The following is a 23,209-nucleotide window of genomic DNA, read 5'->3' as shown; positions in this document are numbered from 1 at the left end:
GCGCTGGCACAGTAGTGGCTCCAGGCCCCTCTACCAATGTGTCCCAAAGGAGGGACACCACTGTCCCACAGAAGCTACCCTGGTCACACAGCAAGCAACCGAAAAAGCATCTCTGTCAGCAGAAACACACGAGGAGAAGAAACACACTGTGAGAATGTTTCAATATTTTTTTAATATTTATAAAAAAAGTTATCTGAAGTTGAAATACAGAGTACCTGGAAAAGTCTCACAACATAGTAATAAAACATCTTTCCTCCCTCTTAAATATAACCTCTAAGACTATAAGCCTGTAATTCTTGCTAGATCTCACTTAATTGAATGGCTGTTATAGGCTTTCCTCATGGAGAATGAACACTGAATACTGGCTTCAACACAACACTGGGAAAAGAGTGGAACACGGGATACATCACAAGGTTTTGGTGCCCCATGAAGTGCTGCAGAGCCCAGAGGAGACACAAGTCAGAGAAAGGAGCACGTGTAGGGACGTGGCTGTGGGACCGGGGCTGAGCAGCAGTGATGGGGCTGCATCTCTCAACCAGCTGTGGCCAGAGGATGAAGACATAGTGGATGATGCAAGGCTCTGAAGCCAGGAGGAGGGATGAGCAGCAGGCCCTGAGGGAAGGCCAGAAAACAGTGGAGTGATGAAGGACACAGTGGGAAAGGTGATGTGGTACCAACAAGGGCTGCCATGATGCCACTCCTCCCTTCTGAGAATCCATCGCTCCACTGAGTGTCTGTGGCTTTGTCTGGCTCGGCATCACACTCAGATTAAACTGTCGTTAGAGGACTCCTTAAAGAGATTTTGCAGCCACATGGTTCCTCATGCAGTTCCTTGTGCAGTCCTAAACCAGGGGACTGCTTCAGGGAAGTGCGTTCATGAGTGAAAGCATATTATTTTGTGTTCCCCCACAAAACCAGGCAGACTGTTGCTCCTTGCTGCTCTGCAGTTTTCAGTCCCTGATCTACATGGGGCCTGAGCCACTGTGCCTCCCCAGTACACTCTGGGTGCTAGGCCCATTGCGTTGTGCTCCCAGCAATGCTAGAGCCTGATGCAGAGGGGCAGCCCGGAGCCCTGCACTCTCTCCGTAAACCTAGGCCCACTGGCAGAGCAGCACTGGGCACCATGGTTCCTCTCCGCTGCTCCTGGATCAGCCCACTGGTTGGCAAGAACATGGTGTGGTGAACCAGAGTGAACAGAATTTAAAAGACGTGGGATTGTTTCCTGTAACTGGGTAGTTTCTCATTCAACACGCTAGCTCTTCAGGTGATGAAGTCCTGGTGCAAATGAAAGGAATAGATCAGCTAATGGAGGGAGGGAAGAGGAGCCCCAGCAGGGCCGGGCTGCTGGTCCAGCTGAAAGGACTAAAAGCAGTTGTTTGAGAAGTCTCATGTCCCCTTTGGAATAACACAGCGTTCTGTCACTTAGGGTTTGCCCCCCCATCTTGATGTTCAAGGTGTCCATCCACGACAGCAAACCTGAGGCAGGAGTGGGGGCACAGGGTGCTTCTCCCCAGTCAGACCAGTGCATGCTGCCTTCTCCCCAGACCCAGCTGAAAACACCTCCTCAGAGACGAGCACGACATAAGAACTGGGGTAGACCCAGTAAAAATCTGCTCTGCCTTCAGTGCCTTCTTACTGTCACATAACAGGTGAAAGCCCGTTTCCAGTTATCTGTTGTGTAATTCAGACAAAATGCTGCTAGTACAAACCAGAATATTTTATGGAAACCTCCTTTTGCACTCACCAGCCCCTGGAGCAAGCCAGGAGAGGTGATGAAATTGGTTCTCTGAACTCCCCTGCTAGCACTGTACAGAACCAAATAATCTTTAGAGACACATCCCTGACCAACATATATGACTTTCCAGCACTTTTTCTATTTTTCACTTATCATTTTTATCTTGGCTTTACCTTATTTTCCCCACTGCTTTAATCACATCCTTCTCTTGCCGGCTTGCCTCTCATTAGGGGATGTGGTGTCAGAAGGAGACAGTATCAGGCAAGCACTGCTACTGAATTCCTGTGCTTGCATCCTGTCCCAGCTGTCCTCCCATCCTTAGGTTAGCTGGCAAGCTCAGGGCAGAAGCGAAGCACAGCATCATGCCAATGTGCTCTGGCAAAATCCAACATAAGCTGCAGGAAAATGAGGAACTTTTCCAAGCCTGCACGCTTACCTGCAGGATGAAGGGTGCTGTTGCCATCGACACACCATTCCACCAGCTGTTGCATTGCACGTCATGCCCGAGGACTGGTCTCACCTACACACAACCTATTCTCAGCGTTCTGTGAGCTGCTGCTGAAGGACACCTGCACACCACCCCTGGTGCCATGGCCACAACAACACCTTCTCAACTGGTCATGGGATTTGAAGTGATGGATTTTTGGATGCCCCAGCTCCACCTGTCAGATCAGATCGGAAGTGGCTTCTGCAGAGCACCTGGTTTGAAAACCAGGGAGCTGGCTAAGGGCCTCCGGAATAGGGGCAGCCCGAAGCCCTGCTCGCTTTGGGAGGTTCTGGTTGGTGCGAGGGCATATGGAGCACTCTGGTCAGACAGCTGCAGGGTGGAACCAGCACTCGGACACGGGACAAAGGAACTGCAGTCCTAACCGGGCACAGACCACAGCATTTGATACAGGTGGGGTGACTCCACAGCACATAATGCTTCTGGAAGGTGAGGGGCGGCTATCACAGTGAGAAGCTGCTCTCAGTTCATGGGTATTGAGAGACATGGGGAAGACCACGGCACGTAACATACCCACGTGCAGCCACAACCCGCAGTCTCTGGGGCTGCCAAGAGCACCTAGACATGGCCTAGATGTGTGGCTCACCCATAGCTGCATTCCTCTTCTCAAACTTCATTTTGAGCTCTGACACCAGGGCGCTGTGGGCACTGCTGTGACCTCTCTTCTTCAGCTGCTTGTTGATGAACTTGGGAGTGAGGGAGCCGGACACGGTTGGCACCCGCCACACTGCAGTGTTCCCGCTGGTGGCCAGGGCTGGGGGCGGTGGGGGCAAGGGAGCGGCTGGGGGCACAGGGGCTGCCTGGACGTTGTTGTTGCTGTTCTCGTTCTGCAAGCTCTTGGCATCGTCCTCGACAACAAACTTCTCCGCAGCATTACTAGGCCTCTTGAACTTCAGCCACTCCATCCTCACTGTGCGGGACTGCTGGGTCTGTCTCTTTTTTATGATCCTTCTTACCGGCATGATTTTGTTGGACCGCTTATTGCGCCAGAACATGGCAGTAGAGATCATGATAGTTATCAGCACCATTATGCCCATGACACCAGCTAGTACTCCTAAGGCTTTCATGGGATTATCTTTAGTTTGCATCAAAAAGGCGGCCATAGGCCCTTTGTGAAGAGTCTGTAAAAGAGTACAAAGAAAACACATGACTTACTCTGTGGGACAGACAGTGACCTAGAAATTTCATTTGTCCAAAATATGTATTGAGCAGGGATCACTACTGGAAGTTGTCTCTAATGAAAAGGGAGAGTCAAAGAGCCAATCCAGCTTTGGGCAATTTAGAGCCTGGGAAAGTGCTGCAGTACTGTGAGATGGATGGCCCCTGAACATGAGCCATGTACAGGAGTAGTATTGCCAGATTAGGGCGGGCTCCCGCATATCACTTAGCATTTGCTTAACTTGCAAGAACTGAGCAAGAAAATAATTGGCTCTGGGAACTGCAGCAGTATTGTTGCACTACATTGCAGAATTAATTTCCTAGGAATAATAGCGCTAAACCAGATAGAGGTTTATGATTAGAAAATGGTCTTTCAAAAATGGCCACAGGTGATACAGTGATGCACTTTACAGGACTATTACTGAATATGGCATTAAAAAGATTGTGAGAAAAGTTTGCTTTATAAAATTACAGTATACAAATGAGTAGTTAGCAGATATGTGCTGCATTCTGTTTTCAAGTACTCTTTTACAGACATAACAAAACTCTTTGAGGTAGGGGACATGAATAGTACTAAAGAGCTTTGTTTTCAGAAGTAAAAGAAATAAGCAAAAACATAAGCTACATATGGCATATTAAGGACAAATGAATGACCAGTTCACTTTGCAGCTTAGCACAATGTGCGTCTTGGAGGTCCCCGTATAATTTTGCGGATTTTGCCCTGTGGGTGGAGCTTGGATCTTTTCACACTTTTCCAGTACATGATGGTGGAGATCACCATTGTTACAGAAATGGTGGAAAGGACGCCACTCATGCAAATTCCAAATATTGTCCATGGACGCTTCTTGAGGCCTAAAATATAGGTTTTTACCCTGGACTTGATCTGGAAATGTCAAAAATAAGAGAAACGGTCAACCCAAACACACTTATATTTGAAAGAGGTGAACACCTACTATAAATACAACTAGGGAAGTAAGGTAAAATGTGCACGGAACATGGAAAATAAAGAAAGCTAAGTGTCTTCGCTTCACTTCTGTATTTTCACAAACTACCTCTGAGACCACTGTACCTATACCCTAAATGTTACTGATTGCTAAAGAGACATGGGCAAAGAAATGCTATTGAAAGTCATGGACCATCTCACATTAAAGGAAGGGAGAAGTTTTCATTGTTTTGCTGTGCAAAGTTTTACCATTATTTAATCAGCAACAGATCTTAGCAAGAAAACGAAAGCAGAGCAGCTCATGACTGTCAGAGCTTTGCCATTCCATATTACACAGATATTGTGTACATAAATTCCATCACATGGCTATAATGAGAACTGGCCCAGAGGAGAGTTGAGAACAATTGGACAGGTACAGAATCATGACAGAAGTCTGGATTGAGAAAACAGAATTCTGTTCCTGGGACAAGATTACAGTTCAAAACCTGAATTAACCAAAGAGGATGCCCATGTCTCCTTTTGTTACTGAACTTGAGACTTATTTCTTTTGGTTTTCACTCTTCTGCCACAACAGTTTGCAGTGTGCAGACATCACAACGTGCACACACCTGGCAACATCTCAAGCTCCCGTCACAGTGCGTGGGTTGCTGTGAGCAGAATGAGTGGGCGGCACATCCAGAAGCAGGACCCAACAGCAGGAGCATGTGGTTGAGCTTTCAGCCATGAGAGCAGCTATGGCTCATTGGCTATATTTAGAAGCTTAAGTAAGCGGGCAAAGCTGTTAAGATCCCAAGTAGGGTTGTGTCAACTCGAACAAGTGGGTTTGTAAAACCAACCAGCTGGTTCTGAGGAGTCCACTCCCACCTTTTCAGCATCCCTTGAGTTTTGCCTCAGATTAGACCTAGCCGTGTTTCAGGGATGGTCATGGAGTACGGGAAAGGAGGAAATATGCACATTAATTCAAAGATTATATTTGTTGAAACTTTCTATCAGGGGCATCTAAAACTAAGACTCACCAGCTATGTTTAGAAGTCTAAACCAGTGGCCAAAGCTATTAAGAACCAAAGGTATCACAGATTATGCTAAATGTGGACTTAAGCTTCAGTCCCCGAAGGGCTGTAAATAAACACCCCCATATCCTTGAAGGACCGCAAGAAGGAGGCAGCGGGGTCCCCCATCAGGCCAACCTTCAGGATCAGCTGCAACCAGTGAAAATCTTGGGCAGCAGGAATATATTTTGGTGTGATATGAGAGAAAAATATAGCTTTTTCAGCATATGCTTCTTAATCTGTTGAGAAAGGATAGGAGGTTAACAGATGCTATTCAACACCAATTTCCATAAAATGAGTCTCAGTTAAATTAAAAGACCTCTGGAATTTTTTCTTGTTGTATTGTTCCAAGAGCAAAAGGTCCTTTTGATGTGCAGTACTGCTGAACTTAGCCACAAGGCATATATCTTGAAGGGCACAGCCTTGTCTTAATTGCAGTGGTAAATGTTAATCAGAAAATATGCCTGTTTAATTGCTTGATGTGATTAACACTGCAAGAAACTCCTTACAGAATGCGCTCAAAAATACCTTCCTTATCCAAAATCAGTAATACATAAATGCCCACCAAACAGCTAACTAAAAGAACCTTTTTTCAGCTGGAGCGCAGAGGGAGGAAATTGACATTCATAACAGTCAGAGAGAGAGAACACGTGGTTTCCCTACACCAAGAGCCTGCTTTCTTCACCAAGTGCTAGCAGTAACCGTGCAGTGTCTGGTGCACAGGGAGAGAGCAGGAGCCTTCTACACTGCTACGATACATCGCTCACATGGAAGCTAAAATTTGTGAGTGCTTTGTCAAATCACTACAAGCAATGAAAGAAGTGGTGGAGAAACGTATGGAAGCTTGCAGAGGACAGATGTTACATCAGATTAGTACTTATAATAAACCGAAGAAAGAGGATGCTGTTGCTATTTCAGCTTATGCGTTAGGAGTTGGTAGGGAGAAGAGCACGGGAAGAAGGGAAAGCTGTGTTTGAGAGGTGTCCGTGTCTTCAGAGCCCTCTCTGCTTCTCCTTTACACTGTACTGGGACAGAGATTCCCTCACTTTGTGCCAGATTTGTATTCCTGGGTTGAAAGAAAGCAGAGAGGGGCTGTTGTAGGTGACACCTTCTTTATAACAGGTGCTTATGTTGCTTCACACATTAGAAAGAAATCCAAGAAACTCTTCATCCCAAAGCACTAGATACTCTTTTTTTTCCTTCCAGATATCTTCCATCAGCCAGTGTGGAGTGTGAAAACCTCAACTCAAGTACATATCATCTCCCCACAGCAGAGGAAGAGCAGGGCTCTCTAACTCCCCTCCACACCTCTCAGCCCTTAGCACCCATGGAGCCCCAGTGCTGCAGCCTTGGTGTGCTGGTGCCAAGAGCAGGGAGGGAGAGCTCCTCCTCTGCACCTGGTACTCAATTTACCTTGTTGATGAGCGCAAGTGCTGTCTGCTGAAACTTTTTAACCTCCAGCAAGCTCTGAAGCATAAACAAGGAGTGTAATAGAAGTCTACCTGATAAGGAGTATCAGTGGAAAAAACAGAGGCAAAGAAAACAGAAAAAGTCATCTGGTTGCGTTTTGACCAAAATAAAAAGAGAAGGTGCTGTGTGTAGGAAGAGATTTGTATGTGTACACCGTCTGTGCCTGGTCCAGAGGCTAATTATATGGTTCTCATTCACAATAAAGCCCATATCCTCCCTGCTGGTGCCCACTTAAAGACGTGGCAAGGCGGTTGCAATAAATAAGAATCACATAAGCATGCACTGCTTACCATAAATCGCTGCCTGTTCTTTGGTAGACAATAAAGTTGGACTAATGAGAAAGTCAACCTGTGTGTGCTATCTTTTAGAGTCATCTTCTTTTATCTGCTAGTAATACTGCAATTACGAAACTCATATTCAAATTTCTATACACTTAAAAAAATTCTATAAAGTTTCCTCACTTTTCCTGCACCACTGATTTTGATTTGCAAAAACGTTCTGACACATCCCACTCTGACTCCATCTACTTTGCACTCACTTTTTGTAGGAGAAAAATATTTTCTTCCCCTGAATGTAAACAAATGATCAGAGATTTGGCAGCTAGAATTAATTTTTACTCTCAGGAATCTACAGTCCTTAATTTTCACCTGTCTCTAACAGCCAAACACAAGAAACTCATCACTGAAGGGCTGGAAGGCATGTCCTGTAACAAGAGCTGACAACGCTAGATTGTTAGACTTGAAGAAGGGGAGGGTGAGAGGTGAACCTAATGCTCTCTACAGCTTTCTGAGGAGGGGAAGTGGAGAGGGAGGTTCTCTTCTCTCCTCCTGGCTATCTAGTGGCGGGATGCATGTGAATGGCCCAAAGCTGCTTCAGGGGAGGCTCAGATTGGACATTAAGAAAATCTTCTTTACCAAGAGAGTAGTTAGACACTGAAACAGGCTTCCTAGAGAGACAATTGATGCCCCATGCCCATGTGTGTTTAGGAGGCATTTCGATAATGCCCTCAAAGATATGCTTTAACTTTGGGTCAGTCTAAAGTACTATGACAGACAGCTGGACTCAGTGATCTTTGTGGTCCCTTCCAACTGAAACTATTATATTCTACCTCCCAATCACGTTATGCTCCTACGTTTGTACCTTTGCAATTTTTATGATCAAAATACATTTGTGGCTGTAGAACATTCTATACTACAGACCTACCAAGAAAGGAGAAGTGTTGCCTGGCAACATTTTTCCTGTTGATTTCAAATCCTGAACTGTTTTTAAAGTTCTCTTGGAAACAGAACAAGCAGTAGCTTCACTTTGGTGCCTCTCAAGAATCATCCCACCTAAGAATTTTTCTAAAATGTTTTCTTACCTCCTCCGTGATGTCAATCTTCAGAACTGCTGTGGTACTGAAGGACGGGGAGCCTCGGTCTTTGGCCTGCACCACCAATGACCATATGCAGTCTTTGTTCTTTGTAATGTTGTGGATGATGTCCAGGGAACGGATATAGGATTTCAGCTTGATTTCCCCTGTGCTCTGGTCTATATCAAACACATTGGCTGGATCTGCTTGCATGATGGAATAATCCACAATGTTGTTCGGTTCTTCTGCATCTTGATCTATAGCCTGGTAGGGAAAGTGTAGAGAACAAAAATGTCATTGCTTGTGTCTTTGCCTGAAGACAAAACTTTAGAAGTTTCTGAGCATTCGCTTTTGGTAATATCCATGCAGTAAAATTACTTCTCTGTTTAAGTTTGGTTTTGGAAATAAATTCTCCCTTCCTGATATCAGCTATATTTTCTAGTGAAAAACATCAGCACCAGCATTGCAGCATTCTGTAAATGATATCTATTTGAGTTTAGAGGAAAGAAGAGGAAAAACTGTAGAATACAAATGATCCATTGCTAGGGACTAGCTCACGCAGTGTTGCGGACAAAAGCTGAAATGAATAGAGAACAATGGGATTAGCTCCACACACTTTAAACTATAGGTGCCTTAAGTTTTGTGCTGTAGTTTTTATTCTACTCATGCTAGGTGTTGCATAGCCAGGCTTGACTACGTGAGTTCAAATCTGTGTAACAGAGGATGTTCTGCTCCTTTGCCTGTGAATTGCTACTGCAATTATTTTTAACCCCATTCCGCACTGGATCACTATGCACAATTCTGCAAAATGAAGGGAAAGAGCACAATGGCATCTCAGGAAAGCTAAGTATTTAAAACATTGTACTTTCATTCACTCATCGTGTATAGGTTTCTTATGATCACTGTATAATCCAAGATTCTCCACCAGCTAATGGTTCAAATGCTGTAATAGAACTGTAACTCTTGCCTATAGAATTTTATTTCTCCTTCTCAGCAGTCTGTAAATACTGTTATTCCATGCTGTAATGCATTTGTTACGTACAAATAGATGTGAAGAATAAAACCTCAGGAAAAGGCAACTTTCAGGCATTCATCATGATGATCCCTGAGCAATAAACTGCATAGCTGGGGCTATTCCAAAGCACTCTGCTTTGTGACACACTGTTGTTTCTCACCTCTATCTTCACTGGTGACCCGATGATCATCGTCTTTTCCTGGATGTTTTCATTGAACTCTGGAGAGTGGTCATTGACATCTAGCACAGTGATAAACACTTCAGCCAAGCTGTATTTCCCATCTGTGTCCTCTGCTTTCACGTAGAAATTATACTTTGAGTTCACTTCAGCATCTAATACAGCCCAGGGCTGGGTGTAAATTATACCTGTCGATGGATGGATTAGGAACCTGGAAAAGAAGCATTGAGAGTCTTATGGGTGAGGTTTTTTTTTTTTTTTTTTTTTTTGATTGCTTAGTATGTATTTGTAGTCTAGAGCAAAGGTGGGTTCTAAACACTGAAATGTCATGCCCCAAAGATTGGTATTCTTCACCAACCTCATGCCAGGCTGATGTTTCTGACTCATTCATTCTGCCTGTCTCTAGGTTTGGAAATCACAGAACAACCAGCGTCTGGTGTTCTTCTATTCACTGTTCATGTCATTTTAGCTGCATTTTCCATTAAAGGCTTTGTCCTGAATAAACGCTCACTGTGTTGGCCTTCTCCCAGAATAATGTCTTTGCATGAAAACATTAAGGAACTGCCTATTCCTTCAGTTTATAAGAAGTACAATGTATTAGATCATATTCTGAATAAATTAAGATTGATTGATATATCCTTGATAGCTAAGGGAAGTTTGCTGTGTATCATATTTAAGCTCTTTCCTTCTTAGATCAGGTAAGAAAAATAGCTGTTCTCGAATCCCCCAAACTGCAGGCCAAATTATTTCTTCCAAAAATAATCACTTTTCCACAGACTGGCACTGGGATGGAGTGGGTGTTCAGATTTATCTGTAGCAAGTTCAACTCTATACAATTGTAATTACTGAGACACTGTCAAAAGTGACAGGCAAAAGCTTGGATTTATAGAGAAGATACTAACACACTGTCTTTTGTAAATGGACTGCCAATGTAGGCTCCAAACAGCGGGGTTTATAACAAATAGAAGGTTTTATATACCCTTTAATTAAGGTAAAAAATGACAGAATGTTACTACAACTGGGAGCACAATTGAGAGCAATTATAAAACAAGTACTTAATAACTGAGATTCATCAATTGTAGACCTGGAGGTGGAAAGAGCTGCGTAAACTCTTGGTAGGAGTCAGTGCCTGTGCTGAGTGCCTTCCTAGTATCCAGCCCAACGAAACCATGTAGAGAGGACTCTTACCACTCTCATTTTAGTGGAAGAACAGAAGCACAGAGAAGTGAAGATATTGCAGCAACGTACCCCTCTCCCAGAGTCAGTTTGGAGGGAATACTACTGTTGTAATGCTTATGTCTTCAACAGCTATCACAATTCCTCTTTCTCAAGTAAAAATCACTTTTTATGCCAACATAAATGCATTTCTGCTGCTGTAACACCAAGACAGAAAAAAACCATGTTCCTAATTGGAAATCTCAAATCTGTGCATTCGGCAGTTCTGGAACTCCAATGCTCAGAAAATCAATCCAGTCTTGGAGAGCCATGTCAGCCTGGCACAAGCGAAATAGACAAAAAATCATACTTAAGAGCAGAAAAAAGTCTTGATACTCTAATTTCCCCATTTAATAGTATAAGAGTAGTGAGTCTGAACATCCCCACAACTCCAATCAGAAGAAAGTAGCACCTACACCTTTTCTAAATCCTTTGTCAACAACCTTCACAGGCTTTTTGGCACCAGCTGTTACATTTTAAACCAGAGAGGTCTGCCTCTTCGACATGACCTTTGCCTGCTTGCCGCTATGCAGCTAGCTTAAGGACTTACTGAGTAGATCAAAATAATCTATCCTGGAAATGCTCCCACATGTATACCTTTCTGGCTGCAGAAGAGGTTCACCCTTAACATCTTGGACTTTGACTGTGTCTTCTAAACGGCTTTTGCCCTAACAAGAGGGGTTCAGCTTTAACTCCAGAGGATAAGGCACAGAGAAAAATGGATTGTGGGGATGAGTGCCTGAACAGCTTGTTCTTTTCCAGATTCTATGTTCAGGAGATGCAGCTTCCAGCAACGATATCTGTGATTAACCGTTGATGCTAGGCAGGTCTGGAAGCCCCAGCCAGCAGACCAGGGCAACTGCTGGGATGGGAACAGCGTGGGCAAAACCAGTGTATCAGGATGTTCTTACCCCCATACTTCCCAAAAGCAGGGAGAGAGAACTAGATATCATTACAACATCAAATAAGCATCAAATTCCATTCTTCCCTGACGCAGGGCTAAAAAGTTTATATATATATATATATATAAATATAAGATATAAGATGCATTGAACACTCAATAGAGTTGATTTCTTTTGACAGGAGTTGAAACAACTATTTTTATTGCTACATGGAAAGGGAACCTAGAGAGCAAGGAATTTCCACCCCCCCAGAATGGACTTTTCACAGCTAGACCAACATCTCTCATTTCTCTCCCACGTGTGTTTTTTTTTCAAATGGAGATTGAACAGATCCTCTGTATTCAGACTTGTGCTTCCAGATGTCTCTTTGGGGGCATGTGGGTAAAATTCCATGGGCTAATGAAGCAGATGTTTAATGATCACCACAGTATTTCTGTTGCTGTTTTCACAAAACTCATAAAGAACATGGCATAACTGTCCTTGGAAATTAGTGGATCAAAAATAAGCCTGCTCTTTTTTTTTTTTTTTAATATAATTGTTTTAATAGTCTGCTCGTATGTTATTTAGTTTTCTTTTTTTACTTACAGATCTGCTCCCGTTCCATAGATAGAGTACTTGACTTCCCCCCAGAGCCCAGAGTCTGGATCTGTAGCCTTGAAAAGAGAAGAGAGCCAGCCTTTTTTTTAAATCGCAAAAAGAAACACGTTCATTTTTCCTTTAAAAACAAGTCACTTAACAATAGAAAGAATTTTCCCTCCTTACATCAGAACATCTTTCGGGAGAAGTCGCATTAACAGTCGTGCACCTAGAAAACGGCCATTATTTATTTATTTTAATGCAGGGAAATGCTCTCCATTAGCACAAATAAATGTCCCTGGGTGTTCCCAGGGAGGCAGCCAAGATGTCACCGGTCTCCTGGCCAGGCTGGTGCCAGAGGCTCTAGCAGGCAGAAAGCCACTAGATGGCTCTATTTAATGACATTTAGCACGTACTCCCTTTGCAAGCAATGAAGCCAATCTCAATAACACAAACTGCCCACTCTCAAGCCTTCCCAATTATTTCTTAAATATTAATGTACATTCTCGGGTCAAAATTATTTACTTTACCCAGAGGATTTTTTTTTAAGCCTGCTTGTTTAATTGATTCTGTTTAAAGTAATGTTTAACAAACATTTCAAACTATACTTAATATTTTATCTTTATTTGTATGTTAATAACTTTTAATGATTCAGATACTATGTCAGATGATGTCTTTGTTCTGGACTCTTGCTGGCTTCCTGTCTTAGCTCAAGATTAGGGAAGCCACTGATTTAGTGGCAGCAATTTCCGTAAGTCTCTTTTCTTTGACAGCTCTGAGGAGGTGTTAAACCACTGTACCTGGCCATCACAGTTCCTGGTGGTGGCTCACTCCTCTTCCTGTTTTAAATATTTGTTACTTCTTTTGAAAACTGGAACAATGTCTTTGATTCTCGCCTAATTAACAGCATTGCCGGTAAGTGTTTTAAGCTTGTCAGCTTCTCTCACCTCATAATTTTGACAATGGTCTATTTTGGGACCTCCTACCTTTTCCTGAAACATTCTGCACATGCAGAATTTCTGCCATAATGGTCATCCTGGGTATCCAGAGAATCTCACTTTGGGAACTATATTTATGAATACAGGTCAAGCACTGAGTTTGTGTCACTTGAAAATAAACTTCAATAATCTTCAGCTATGCTGTCCTGTTCACCTTGGCTCAGGACGGTTAGTTTTGCTTCTTTTACAAACTTTTTGTATTTTCTTTTTTGTTATGCACATTGTGGAATTGCTTACTTCTCTTGCTGCAAATATAGTGGTGTTTGGAGCCAAGGTGACTTCTATCGCCTGCCAATCCCCACGCGGCCAGGAGCTCTGGGACATGAGATGTGTTTCCCAGCAGCTACATTAAAGAGGTACAGCTTGCATCCAATGGCTGAAAGTGCTTCTCCAGCACAGCGCCCATGTAACACCCTGATTTCCTTTCTACGAAACCGTGAGATACAAGAAAATTTATAAGCATATTCTTCCCTCTGTAAGGAGGAACTTTCAGGAATCTTTCTTTCCCAACTCTAAGCATTTCAATGTTATACTCTTGCCTTCAGTAACCATCTAATTAGGCATGGAGCAGCCAGATTCATCCCAGGAGGAGGAGACTAATACCCACTAAACAGCCATCTTGTTTTCTTCTTACTCATACTTAAGCAAGCAAATCCAGTAAATCCAATTCCACTTAGTCATAACCGAATATTCCCGCTGGACACGGATTTGACTGGGGCTTTCCTAGCACTCACAGACCATGTGATTTGTCTTAAAAGCAGATGGCCACTAATTAAAAAAAAAGTCTAAAGAAGTAAATTTGTTGTTCTGAAAAATAGTTGCCTACAACTTTATAAATGTATATATATTTAATTATTATTTATCTTGTTGATTCTGGAAAGGAACTGGAGCTGAATCCAGAAGCTAAATGGCAAGATGGCCTTTTAGGGTCCCTTCCTACTCAAACAATTCTATGATTCGATGATTTTTAAGGCATTTGAGCTGCCTGCACAAACAGCTAGAAAATAGAACATTTATTTACAAGTGAATAAAACTTACAGTTACAGCAACTACATTTGAGCCCCCTGGGGAGTTCTCGGGGATCCTGGCAATGTAGTAGTCAGAGGAGAACTTTGGGACATTGTCATTGGTATCCAGCAGGCGTATTGCCACATCAGCTGTCGAGCTGAATTTCTCTGGTGTGTTCACCTCAATTGCAAGAAGCTACAGAAAAAGAAACAGAAAATGACTGCAAAGCACACATTATTACTTCTTAAAGGAACATCCTAGTGGAAGGTTTGAACTCCAGATGGTGCAGAAAGGCTGCTGCCATGGCACTCCTGCCCACTTTGTGCAGCATCTGAGCTGAGGGCTGTGAGAGCTCCTCTTCCCTATGCGCTGCTAGGTTGGAGGAAGGCTGCATCATCCACAGGTGACAGGACTTGGAGCATGCAGTTTAAATAGGCAGGGAGAAGGCTATGTCAGCATCATCTTTTGGAACTGTTCCTACTGTGTAAACAGGTGTAATGGCTGGGAATAAACAGCGACAGGATTCCTGAAGACAGACAACCTGAAGGATTACTTGAATTACCACAGGGCATGTATGTTCTAAAAGGGGAGCTTGTTGCCATGTCTGTGCTAACTTGTGTGCTTGGGAGACTCAGAGGGGGTTTTAGCAAAAGAAATTTTTGAAGGTACAGTCAGACATCACCAAACCTGCATGTGAGCAAACAGCTCCTAGAACAGCACCCAGATAAAATCTTTCTGCTTATATGCACGTGGTGCTGTAAACAAATTACAGCATCTGCAGTGAAATCATCTTTGGTGCTAGACCCAGCCCGTCCTGAAGTGCCTTCTGACAGCTCAGTGTTTTGACTTCGTTTTTATGTTCATTTTTATTCCCTCTCCTTTCAGCAGTCATGGTGCAGCTATGTCAGCACACTGGCAACATCTTCCCATGGGGCGGGATTTCTGTCAGATTTCTGATCTGCAATGTATTATGCAGTGCTGTATTGTTCATTACAAGCAGAGAGAGAAAAAAATAGCTAAAACTGTTACTTCACAGGACTGCATAGCAGCAATTAATACGAGTGCCAGAAAAGCAGACAGATATAATCTTAGAAGTGGCAGGAGATTCTTTAAAATAGACTTTGATTTTGGCAACTGAAGATAATTGCAGCTGCATCTGGTCCCAGACTGCAGGAGATGTGAGTGTCTGCAGATGGCAAGGGGTAGGTTCAGGCTCTTGTCAAAGAGGGATGTGCTCTGAGCTGAAAATGAAGGAGGTCCTGACAACCAATGGTATTTAAAAGCCATCCCTGAAAGGAAGATGTATTTTCTCAAGCAGCCTTTGCCTCAGGTAGTACTTCAGTGCACCTCCCTGTCAAATCAACTTTAATACCTCTATGGCATTTTACTGTTTAATAACAAACCAGAGAAACAGGATCATTGTTTACAGGAAAAAAAGATTAAAAAAAAGAAGATAATAGCTTCTCAAAACTGCTGTGGAATACATACTAAATAGAAATAAAAACCTATTTCACCCTGAAGTCTATATAGAATGACTGGACTACATTAGCAACTATAACTGGGTAGAAGGCAATTTTAAATTCTCAGCGAAATGGAAAAGGCAATGAAGTCTTTACAAAGTATTTGGTGGAATGCATTGTTACCATATCATCCAACTGCACCTTCTTCATTTGGAATTTAGACAAAGGCTCTGCGTTTTTGGCAAAATCATACAATCTTTCTTCTGTAGAACTAATAATTAACAAACAAACAAACTTCAAACTCAACTGCTGAAGTTGAGAAAAAATATATATCCTTTTCCCAAGTAATTAATTCTTTCAGCATTCAAGGCAATCACATTAAGTACTTTGATTTCTATTAGTATTCATGAGGAGGCCATGTGTAACTTCTTTACTGGTCTGCTGGTAGTTTAACCTGAATAAATGTGTGTTTATTGTAATTGGTTTTGATAGCACTTTAGAGCCCTTTCTGAATCTTCCATTTTGATACAACAGTGATGCACCATACTTTCGTAGCATCTATAACCTGTGAAGCTCAAAGAGACTAAGGAGCATTACAAGAGGAGAAGTGCAATGACTTGCTAAGGACACAAAACAAATCATGTGGCAAGGGTGAGAACAAAGCCCAGGAACTCTGGTTTCTGGACTCTGCTAAAAATGCCATTTTGTATACAAAACAAAAATTAGCATATGTTTGCACTCAGCTATATAGTTTTGACAATAAGTTTTTAATGACTACAGGGATTATCTACACAATTTGATGCGGACAGAACTGAATATCTATACTTACGCTCAGAGACAGCTGACACAAACCAGGATACCTAATTATCTTGATGAGCCAGTGAATCCATCAGGGAAGGTGATAATTCAAGTTTCCAGCTTTTGGATGAATGCTAGTTCTTGTGTGGCTGGCTTAGAACATTGGTGAGATAGCTCCAGATCAGTCTGGAAAGGGCCACATAGACACATATGCTCTGACAAAGGCAATGAGCAATTTTGGGAAATTATCTTCCAGTCAAATGGGGTCTTCAGCCAGCCAGTATTTGAAGTACGATAACGAACTAAATTACTTCTGACTAAGCAGGTGAATTTCTTGCTCCAGGGAAATTAGAATTTCACCCTGTGAACTTAGCATTTTAAGAGCAGAAATAACACCCTTAAAGTTCAGTCTAGAATGACTTGGACCATATACAATTTCCACCGAGACTTAATACTCAACAGTTTGTACTGTCTGGAGTAAATTATCCCACAGACGCATCCATTAAACCTTTTGGAAATTGATGAAACATAGGGGGAAATGAGTTTCCTTTGTACGGAATATAAAGTCAGTGACAAATCATCAGATAGCTCCAGGTGGACTGAGAAGATAAATCCCATCAGATATATAAGCCATCATAGACATATCAGATACATGGGCAGACAGGATCCAGAAAACAGAAGTAGTACCTTGAAGGTTAACACCTTGAATTTTTCATAGTCAATAGCAGCAGAATTTTCCACTATTATTGTAACTTGAGCCTCATTCAAGACTGTTTGGGGAACGACTCGGAAGATGCCGCCAGGTCCAACAAGACGGAGGTTGAATTTAGCATTGGCTCCCTGTGAAGAAAAGTAGATACTGCATTGTTTTTGGTGAATGATGAATTTCTTACAGCGTACACTGGCTCTGTTTCTTCAAGCTGTATAAAATTAGAATCAGTCTTACTGCTTAGAGCCCTCTGTTCTCCATCCCCAGGGAAAGAGACTACTAAGAAGCTTAGCTATATAATCCCTCCAGCCCTGGTCACAAGACAGACATAGCTTTTCTGTAAATAGATTGACAAGCTTGGTTATTCTTCCAGTCATAATGGAAAAACCCTGCAGCGGGGCTGGCTAGGAGAAGCACTCTTTTGGCAAGAAGTTTTCAGCTGCATGCTGCAAGCTAGTGCGCGTGAGAGGGACAGCATCACTCACATATGGGCAGGGAAGTTCTGCCTACTCCTGGTTCCTGCCAAGGGGAGACAACTGACCTGCCCAGTCCAGGACAATGGACTTCTAAAAAAATTCAACCTATGGCTTAAGATGATGCAGAGCCATGAAAATGTGCTATTTCCAAACAGAAGTGGAACCTGATATGTTTGGAACTGACTGGATTAAGCTGGCCCAGAGTTGCTGCCTCTAAGCCTTTTGGAAGTTGGTGCACTTGGGATCAGAATAAAATGTGACACACATCTGGCAGCTCCAGGTGAAGGGAAAGGCCAAATCCCATCATATAGATAAACCTTCTAGTAAGGGAGGACATAAGAAGCAGTGATACCTAGAAGGTTAGCACCACTGGTGTGTGAGATGGCAACAGGGTGTCAGTGTCAAACTCTTTAAAATTAACTGGAGCATGGAGAACTAAAAATGAAGTGGGGATTCCCACATCTCTACCTTACATGGGAGCCCACCAAACTATCTTTCTGACATCACTGATTGCTCCAGCAGTGGAACGATTACACTGTGGCAACAAGCCACATTCACTGCCTGGCTGGTGCCATGTTCTACCCCCAGAATCAATCTTGAGATGAAGAATTTCTAATAACAACTTTTGAACAGGATAACTTTACTTTCAGCTGTATTCCTGAGGGTCTTGTTATCAGCAGTTTCTGCTGCAGCCCTGGACCATGTCAAGAGGAATAGTATTCCATGGTAGATGCCAAGGAAACAGGAGGAATCCTGGATCTAAGTTCAGTGGTCTGAGTTGTTCAGTTACAGAAATCTCCACAGCTATACAGGAGACTACAGGCTTCCTTCTGCTGGGCAGTAGAGCACACAAAGCAAAGACAGAGCTGCTGGAGCATACAGGGAACAGTGCTGATGGGGAAAGTTGACTGTCTGACCACAAGAAGTCCTCTGGACTTGAACCAGTGGTACTGCTGGGGAGAGCACTGCCTCTCTTCAAAGGCTGAGTTATTTTTGACAGTGATATTCACCGAATCCAGATCTGTTGAGAGTAAGCCATACTGCATGTAGCAAAGCAGACAGCCACAGGACACAGAAGCAACTGAAGGGACAATGACACCAAGCCTTTAGTTGTGTCTGTTGGCTGAAGAGAGCAGGGTGAGAAATTTCTGCTTGATGTTCTTGCAAGATGGCATTTCAATCAAACTGTAGGCCTGAGACAGGCTGTGATCACAGCTTCCTTCTCACCTATACCACCAGAGACACCAATGGCTGTTACAGAAAAAGAACTCTTTATAGGAGGGAAAACATTGCCTTCTGTGCCTTGAAACAACATCAACCCAATCCCCATAGAGTGATATCTTACACTGTACTAGGAAGCTTCTTGAGAAATCTGTATAGTATATTTAGCCCTATTTTCTGCTTATTTTATAGCCTAAATTGCAGGCCTGAAAATTTTGTCAGTCTAGGTGATACATATATATTCGGTCTCCAAATAAAAGAGACGTTTTTTTTTTCTTCTGCAGTAACATCCTTTGTGACAATAGCAGGATAGACGTAGCACTGCTTTGAAAGCAGTCATTTATCTGCTTGCTGCAGAGCAGCAGGAGGGAGGGGGGAAGAAGCTAGTGGGTTTGACAGAGTACAATACAGTCAAAACAGCACAATACTGAGCACAGTTATATAAGAGCACTCTTTCCAATAGCAATACAGTTCTCAGATGCATTAAGCTTTCTCTTGTCACTACCTAACCTGAGGCTAACTCAGATGGATGCCATTCATGCAGTATTTAGCTTAGAGATCCCTATAGCAACCATCACTATAGTATCTATGGGTATCAGAGGTCAGCTAGATATCAGGCTGAGATGGATGGAGTCTTCTTTTCTTTCCCTTTATCTGGTTAGAGTTAGATTGGCTCTGGCATAATTTTTAAGATCACCTAAAAATATCGCTCCAGTGGGAATGATATACCAAAGCATGCATTACAGACTCTGGTTGTAACATAAGCTCTAGAAGGATAATATGCTGCATAAAAACAGTGTAAAGGTACAGACTGTATTGTTTCCAAAAGGGTTTGGAAGATACAGACAAACTTAAAGCATTTAAAGCTACTAAAGCGATTGGGAGCCCTAAGTAGATGTCTAAAGGGAAGATGTTCCCAGACATTATGCTGACAACAACTGAATGTAACCAATAGACAGAAGAAATGCATGAGGTCTGTTCAATTTCAGTGGCCTCAAGAGGTGGGCTGCAGATTCAGGACCACCACTCTTCTCTTTGACATAATGGTCAAACTAAATGACATATGACAGACTAAATATGCTTTAGAGTCCAAACTCTCTGTGGTAATGGACCCCACAGATATTTTCCCTGCCCTAAGCTTTCTGGGAATGCATGTGAAACAATTGAGTTCCAAAAAAACAAAGGCCTGACATTTGCCACTCTGATGTCTCTTTCTACTTTTGGGAAAATAGGGCAGGAAAACTCACATAATCTCCACATACCTGATCTGAATCATTGACTGTAATCTTCAGTCCTCTCAAGATTTCACCCTCTGGGGGATGCTCATACATGGTCAGTTCAAATCTGTTCTGGGGACCACTTTCTCCATAGAATGTTGGCGGATGGTTGTTGAGATCGACCACCCTTATAGTCACTATGGCAAAGGCATACGCTGAGACATCACCTTCTGGGCTGACTTCTGATGCCTGCAGAGAGTAGGAGAGAGAGAACAATGATGAGGGAATATTCCCTTCTTAGCTGCATCTGGCTCATTCCTCAGTTCCATGTTCAAGTATTGTTCTGCAGGCACAAATCACCCCAACACAGTAATTTTGTACAAGGATTCACAGCCTTACACTTCTGCAGAAATCTCAGTCCACTTTGCACTGGAGTTTATGATGATTAGAAAGCTTGGTAATAATCCAGTTCCAACAAAGCTCTGATGAAAAAATTCTCATTTTATGAGCTTTATATTTCACCCTAGGTAAAAACAGTTCACTAAAGATAGATAATCTGATAGAGACAAGATAATTGCTTCCCCAAAGTGTTGACAAAATAGAAACACAAAACAAACTTTAAATTTGCTGGGTACCACAGGTACTTGACTGTTGCAGTTCTGGACAGGCAGCAGCTTTGGAATTCTGTGAGAAAAACTGTACTTGCTGTATATAGGCTGCTTGAAATTTGAAAGAGCAAAATGACAGATTTGTTCTCTGATTTACAATTCTGCTTTGCTGTCTAAATTAGCTTAATTTAAGCTGGGTATATGTTGTGCAGATGAACAAATCTAGGTGGCGTTTTTATGAAATGAAGGATGAAATCTAAGTGAAACAATTCCAATACGCAAACTAATTCACAATCTTGAATCTAAGATGTTAACAGAAACTCTGTTGTAACAAAACGCTTATCTCTAACCTGCATGTCTGCGCTCAAAGGGCTGAAAAACAAAGGCACTAGTCTGCTGAACTCCTCTGAAGAATTACAGTTCAATTGTTTAAAGCATGTCAGACTTAGAGCAGTGCTAAATTAAATTCCTTACAACACTTGTTGTCTCACCTACGAACAATTCGGATGTTCACTGATTTGGTATTATAGCTCTGCAACATAAAAATGTGATTGAATTTCCCTAAAAGATTGTTGTGTCTTTTTCTGAGGATGGAAAGAAGGATCCTCATCTTGAAATAGATGCAGTTACAACTGATAGCAATAGCCAAGGTGCAATATTACTTTGACTAGATATTAGAGGGGAATTTGTAAATTATTTCAAAACTCTCATATGTATCACTGAATGTATTGCAGTGCATCTGGTCACAACAAGATAAGAAACCACATCAACAACCAGAGGGGAATTTCTCCATAAAGGGTCTGTCAGGAAGGATAAACCAAGCACAGTCAGATCCATCAGTACATACCTGAACTCTTAGTTCATACACTTCTTTCTTGAGCTGATTTGGACTTTTTATAACGGAAATGGCTCCGGTTGTGTTACTGATTTCAAACGAACCTTCACTTCCTGCAATGAATCAAGATACTCTAGTTACGTGCCATTCTTCCTGTTTCTTGAACAAGTGTGATATACTAACCATACACTTCATTAAGCATATCTTTGTATGTGTATCAGCACTCCTATCAGTAGATCTGTGGCTATTTTTAAAAAAAGAAGCATTTCTATGCCTGGTTGTAGTGTGGTGAAAGCACAGATGAGGGCCAACAAGCATTTCCTCCCCTAGGAGCAGCTCAGCAGAGCTCTGCCCCTGCAGGCAGCTGCCCTCACTTTCCTCTCTCCCTCCTTTGTAAGGTTCACTTCAAGCCTCGGCAACCAGGCATGCACATTTGGTATTCATTTCCATTACACTGTCTTCTTTACATGCTGGTTTAGACAAAAAATAAACACCCCTCATTTTAATTAGCAAATGCATACTTAACTAAGTCTCTGAGAAACAAGAACATCTCTCTCACTAATATCAGCTAAGGTGAGAAGTTTGACAATTTGTCCTAAAGAAGCACAGTCACTCTTTCTGCAAACAGCATTTTGGGAGAAGCATCTTCTAGCCTTAGACACCCAGTTGGTTAAAAAAAAAACCTCTGAGCCTCTCGCAAGGCTGGCTTCCATGAAAAGGGACTTCGGAGAATCTAGGGTAAAGCCCAGGCTTTTCTCATAGAGGTTGAGACTGCTCTGCAGGCAGGACGGCTGCAGGCCGACTTTGGTCCCTGCAGCATAACTTCTGTCTTTTGAACAGAAGATCCGTTACAGGGCTTCGCTCCCTTTACACCAGGTGAATTTGTGCTGCTCAGGGAGGGGACAGCCAGCAGCTAGGGGACGTGTCCTGCCCTATGCACCCCTGCATGCTGTTTCACATATAGGATTGGCAACAGAAAGGCTACCTTTGAAAGGAGAAGAGGGAAAAACCTCTTAAAATGAAGGAACTGGAAGCTTTTAGAAAAAAGGACGATCATCTGAAAGCCCAGTCATTTTTACTTCTCTCTTAACTCAATTCCAATGCTAATTTTTAAACCATCTGGCTAGTGTCCCATTTTGCTAATACCTGCAATAACCGCAACTTCATTAAAGTATATTAGACACAACATTGAACAGATATTGACTCGTACAGTGGTCAATTATTAAGATACATTGGCCTGGAAAGCACATCCTGACTGAGAAGGAGCTGAAGTCAATAGTGGTTTCAATCCACAATACCTCATGTTATTGTCTATGTACCACAGGGAAATTAATAACTCAGGGTACGTTACACTGCACTTGTTTCTCCATTTGGCATTTTTAGAGGGTTAGAGTACTTTCTAAAGTAGTCCTACACACCCTGGATAAAAAAGTCTTATAAAGAATAAGTAATATCCAGTTTGCTGATCCCCCCTCAGCATTCTCTTCTCCAGGTTGAACGGCCCCAGGTCTCTCACCCTTTCCTCGTACGGGAGGTGCTCCAGGCCCCTAATCATCTATGGCCCTCTGATGGACTCTCTCTAGAAGTATTCTGTCTTAAACTGGGGAGCCCACAACTGGACATAGTACTCCAGATGTGGCCTCACCATGGCAGAGTAGAGGGGAAGGTTCACCTCTCTTGGCCTGATGGCCATGCTCTTTTTAATGCACCCCATACATGTTCCTTTGACAGCTCCCCTGGTTCATCTGCCTTCATTTACTCTCCTTCAACAGTTTTCTCCCT

The 23,209-nt window shown here is 42.6% G+C and overlaps 1 protein-coding gene across 3 annotated transcripts in view; it reads right to left on the bottom strand.

The window, feature by feature from the left end:
* CDHR1 (cadherin related family member 1) overlaps nucleotides 1,909-23,209 on the bottom strand; it is a 67,085-nt gene continuing 45,784 nt past the window's right edge. For all 3 annotated transcript variants that reach the window (XM_021397639.1, XM_021397638.1, XM_021397640.1), the window contains 8 exons: nucleotides 21,440-21,540; nucleotides 20,030-20,233; nucleotides 17,049-17,201; nucleotides 14,134-14,298; nucleotides 12,107-12,174; nucleotides 9,387-9,615; nucleotides 8,221-8,475; nucleotides 1,909-3,361 (listed from right to left, as the gene is read on the bottom strand). In XM_021397639.1, the coding sequence (XP_021253314.1) occupies nucleotides 2,810-3,361; nucleotides 8,221-8,475; nucleotides 9,387-9,615; nucleotides 12,107-12,174; nucleotides 14,134-14,298; nucleotides 17,049-17,201; nucleotides 20,030-20,233; nucleotides 21,440-21,540 (1,727 nt within the window). In that variant the 3' untranslated portion in view covers nucleotides 1,909-2,809. The remainder of the gene's footprint in view (nucleotides 3,362-8,220; nucleotides 8,476-9,386; nucleotides 9,616-12,106; nucleotides 12,175-14,133; nucleotides 14,299-17,048; nucleotides 17,202-20,029; nucleotides 20,234-21,439; nucleotides 21,541-23,209) is intronic.

This window comes from Numida meleagris, chromosome 5, assembly GCF_002078875.1.
Source record: "Numida meleagris isolate 19003 breed g44 Domestic line chromosome 5, NumMel1.0, whole genome shotgun sequence".
Taxonomy (NCBI): domain Eukaryota; kingdom Metazoa; phylum Chordata; class Aves; order Galliformes; family Numididae; genus Numida; species Numida meleagris.
The sequence above is the reverse complement of the archived record's forward strand: the minus strand, read 5'-3'. Positions and strand labels throughout refer to the sequence as shown.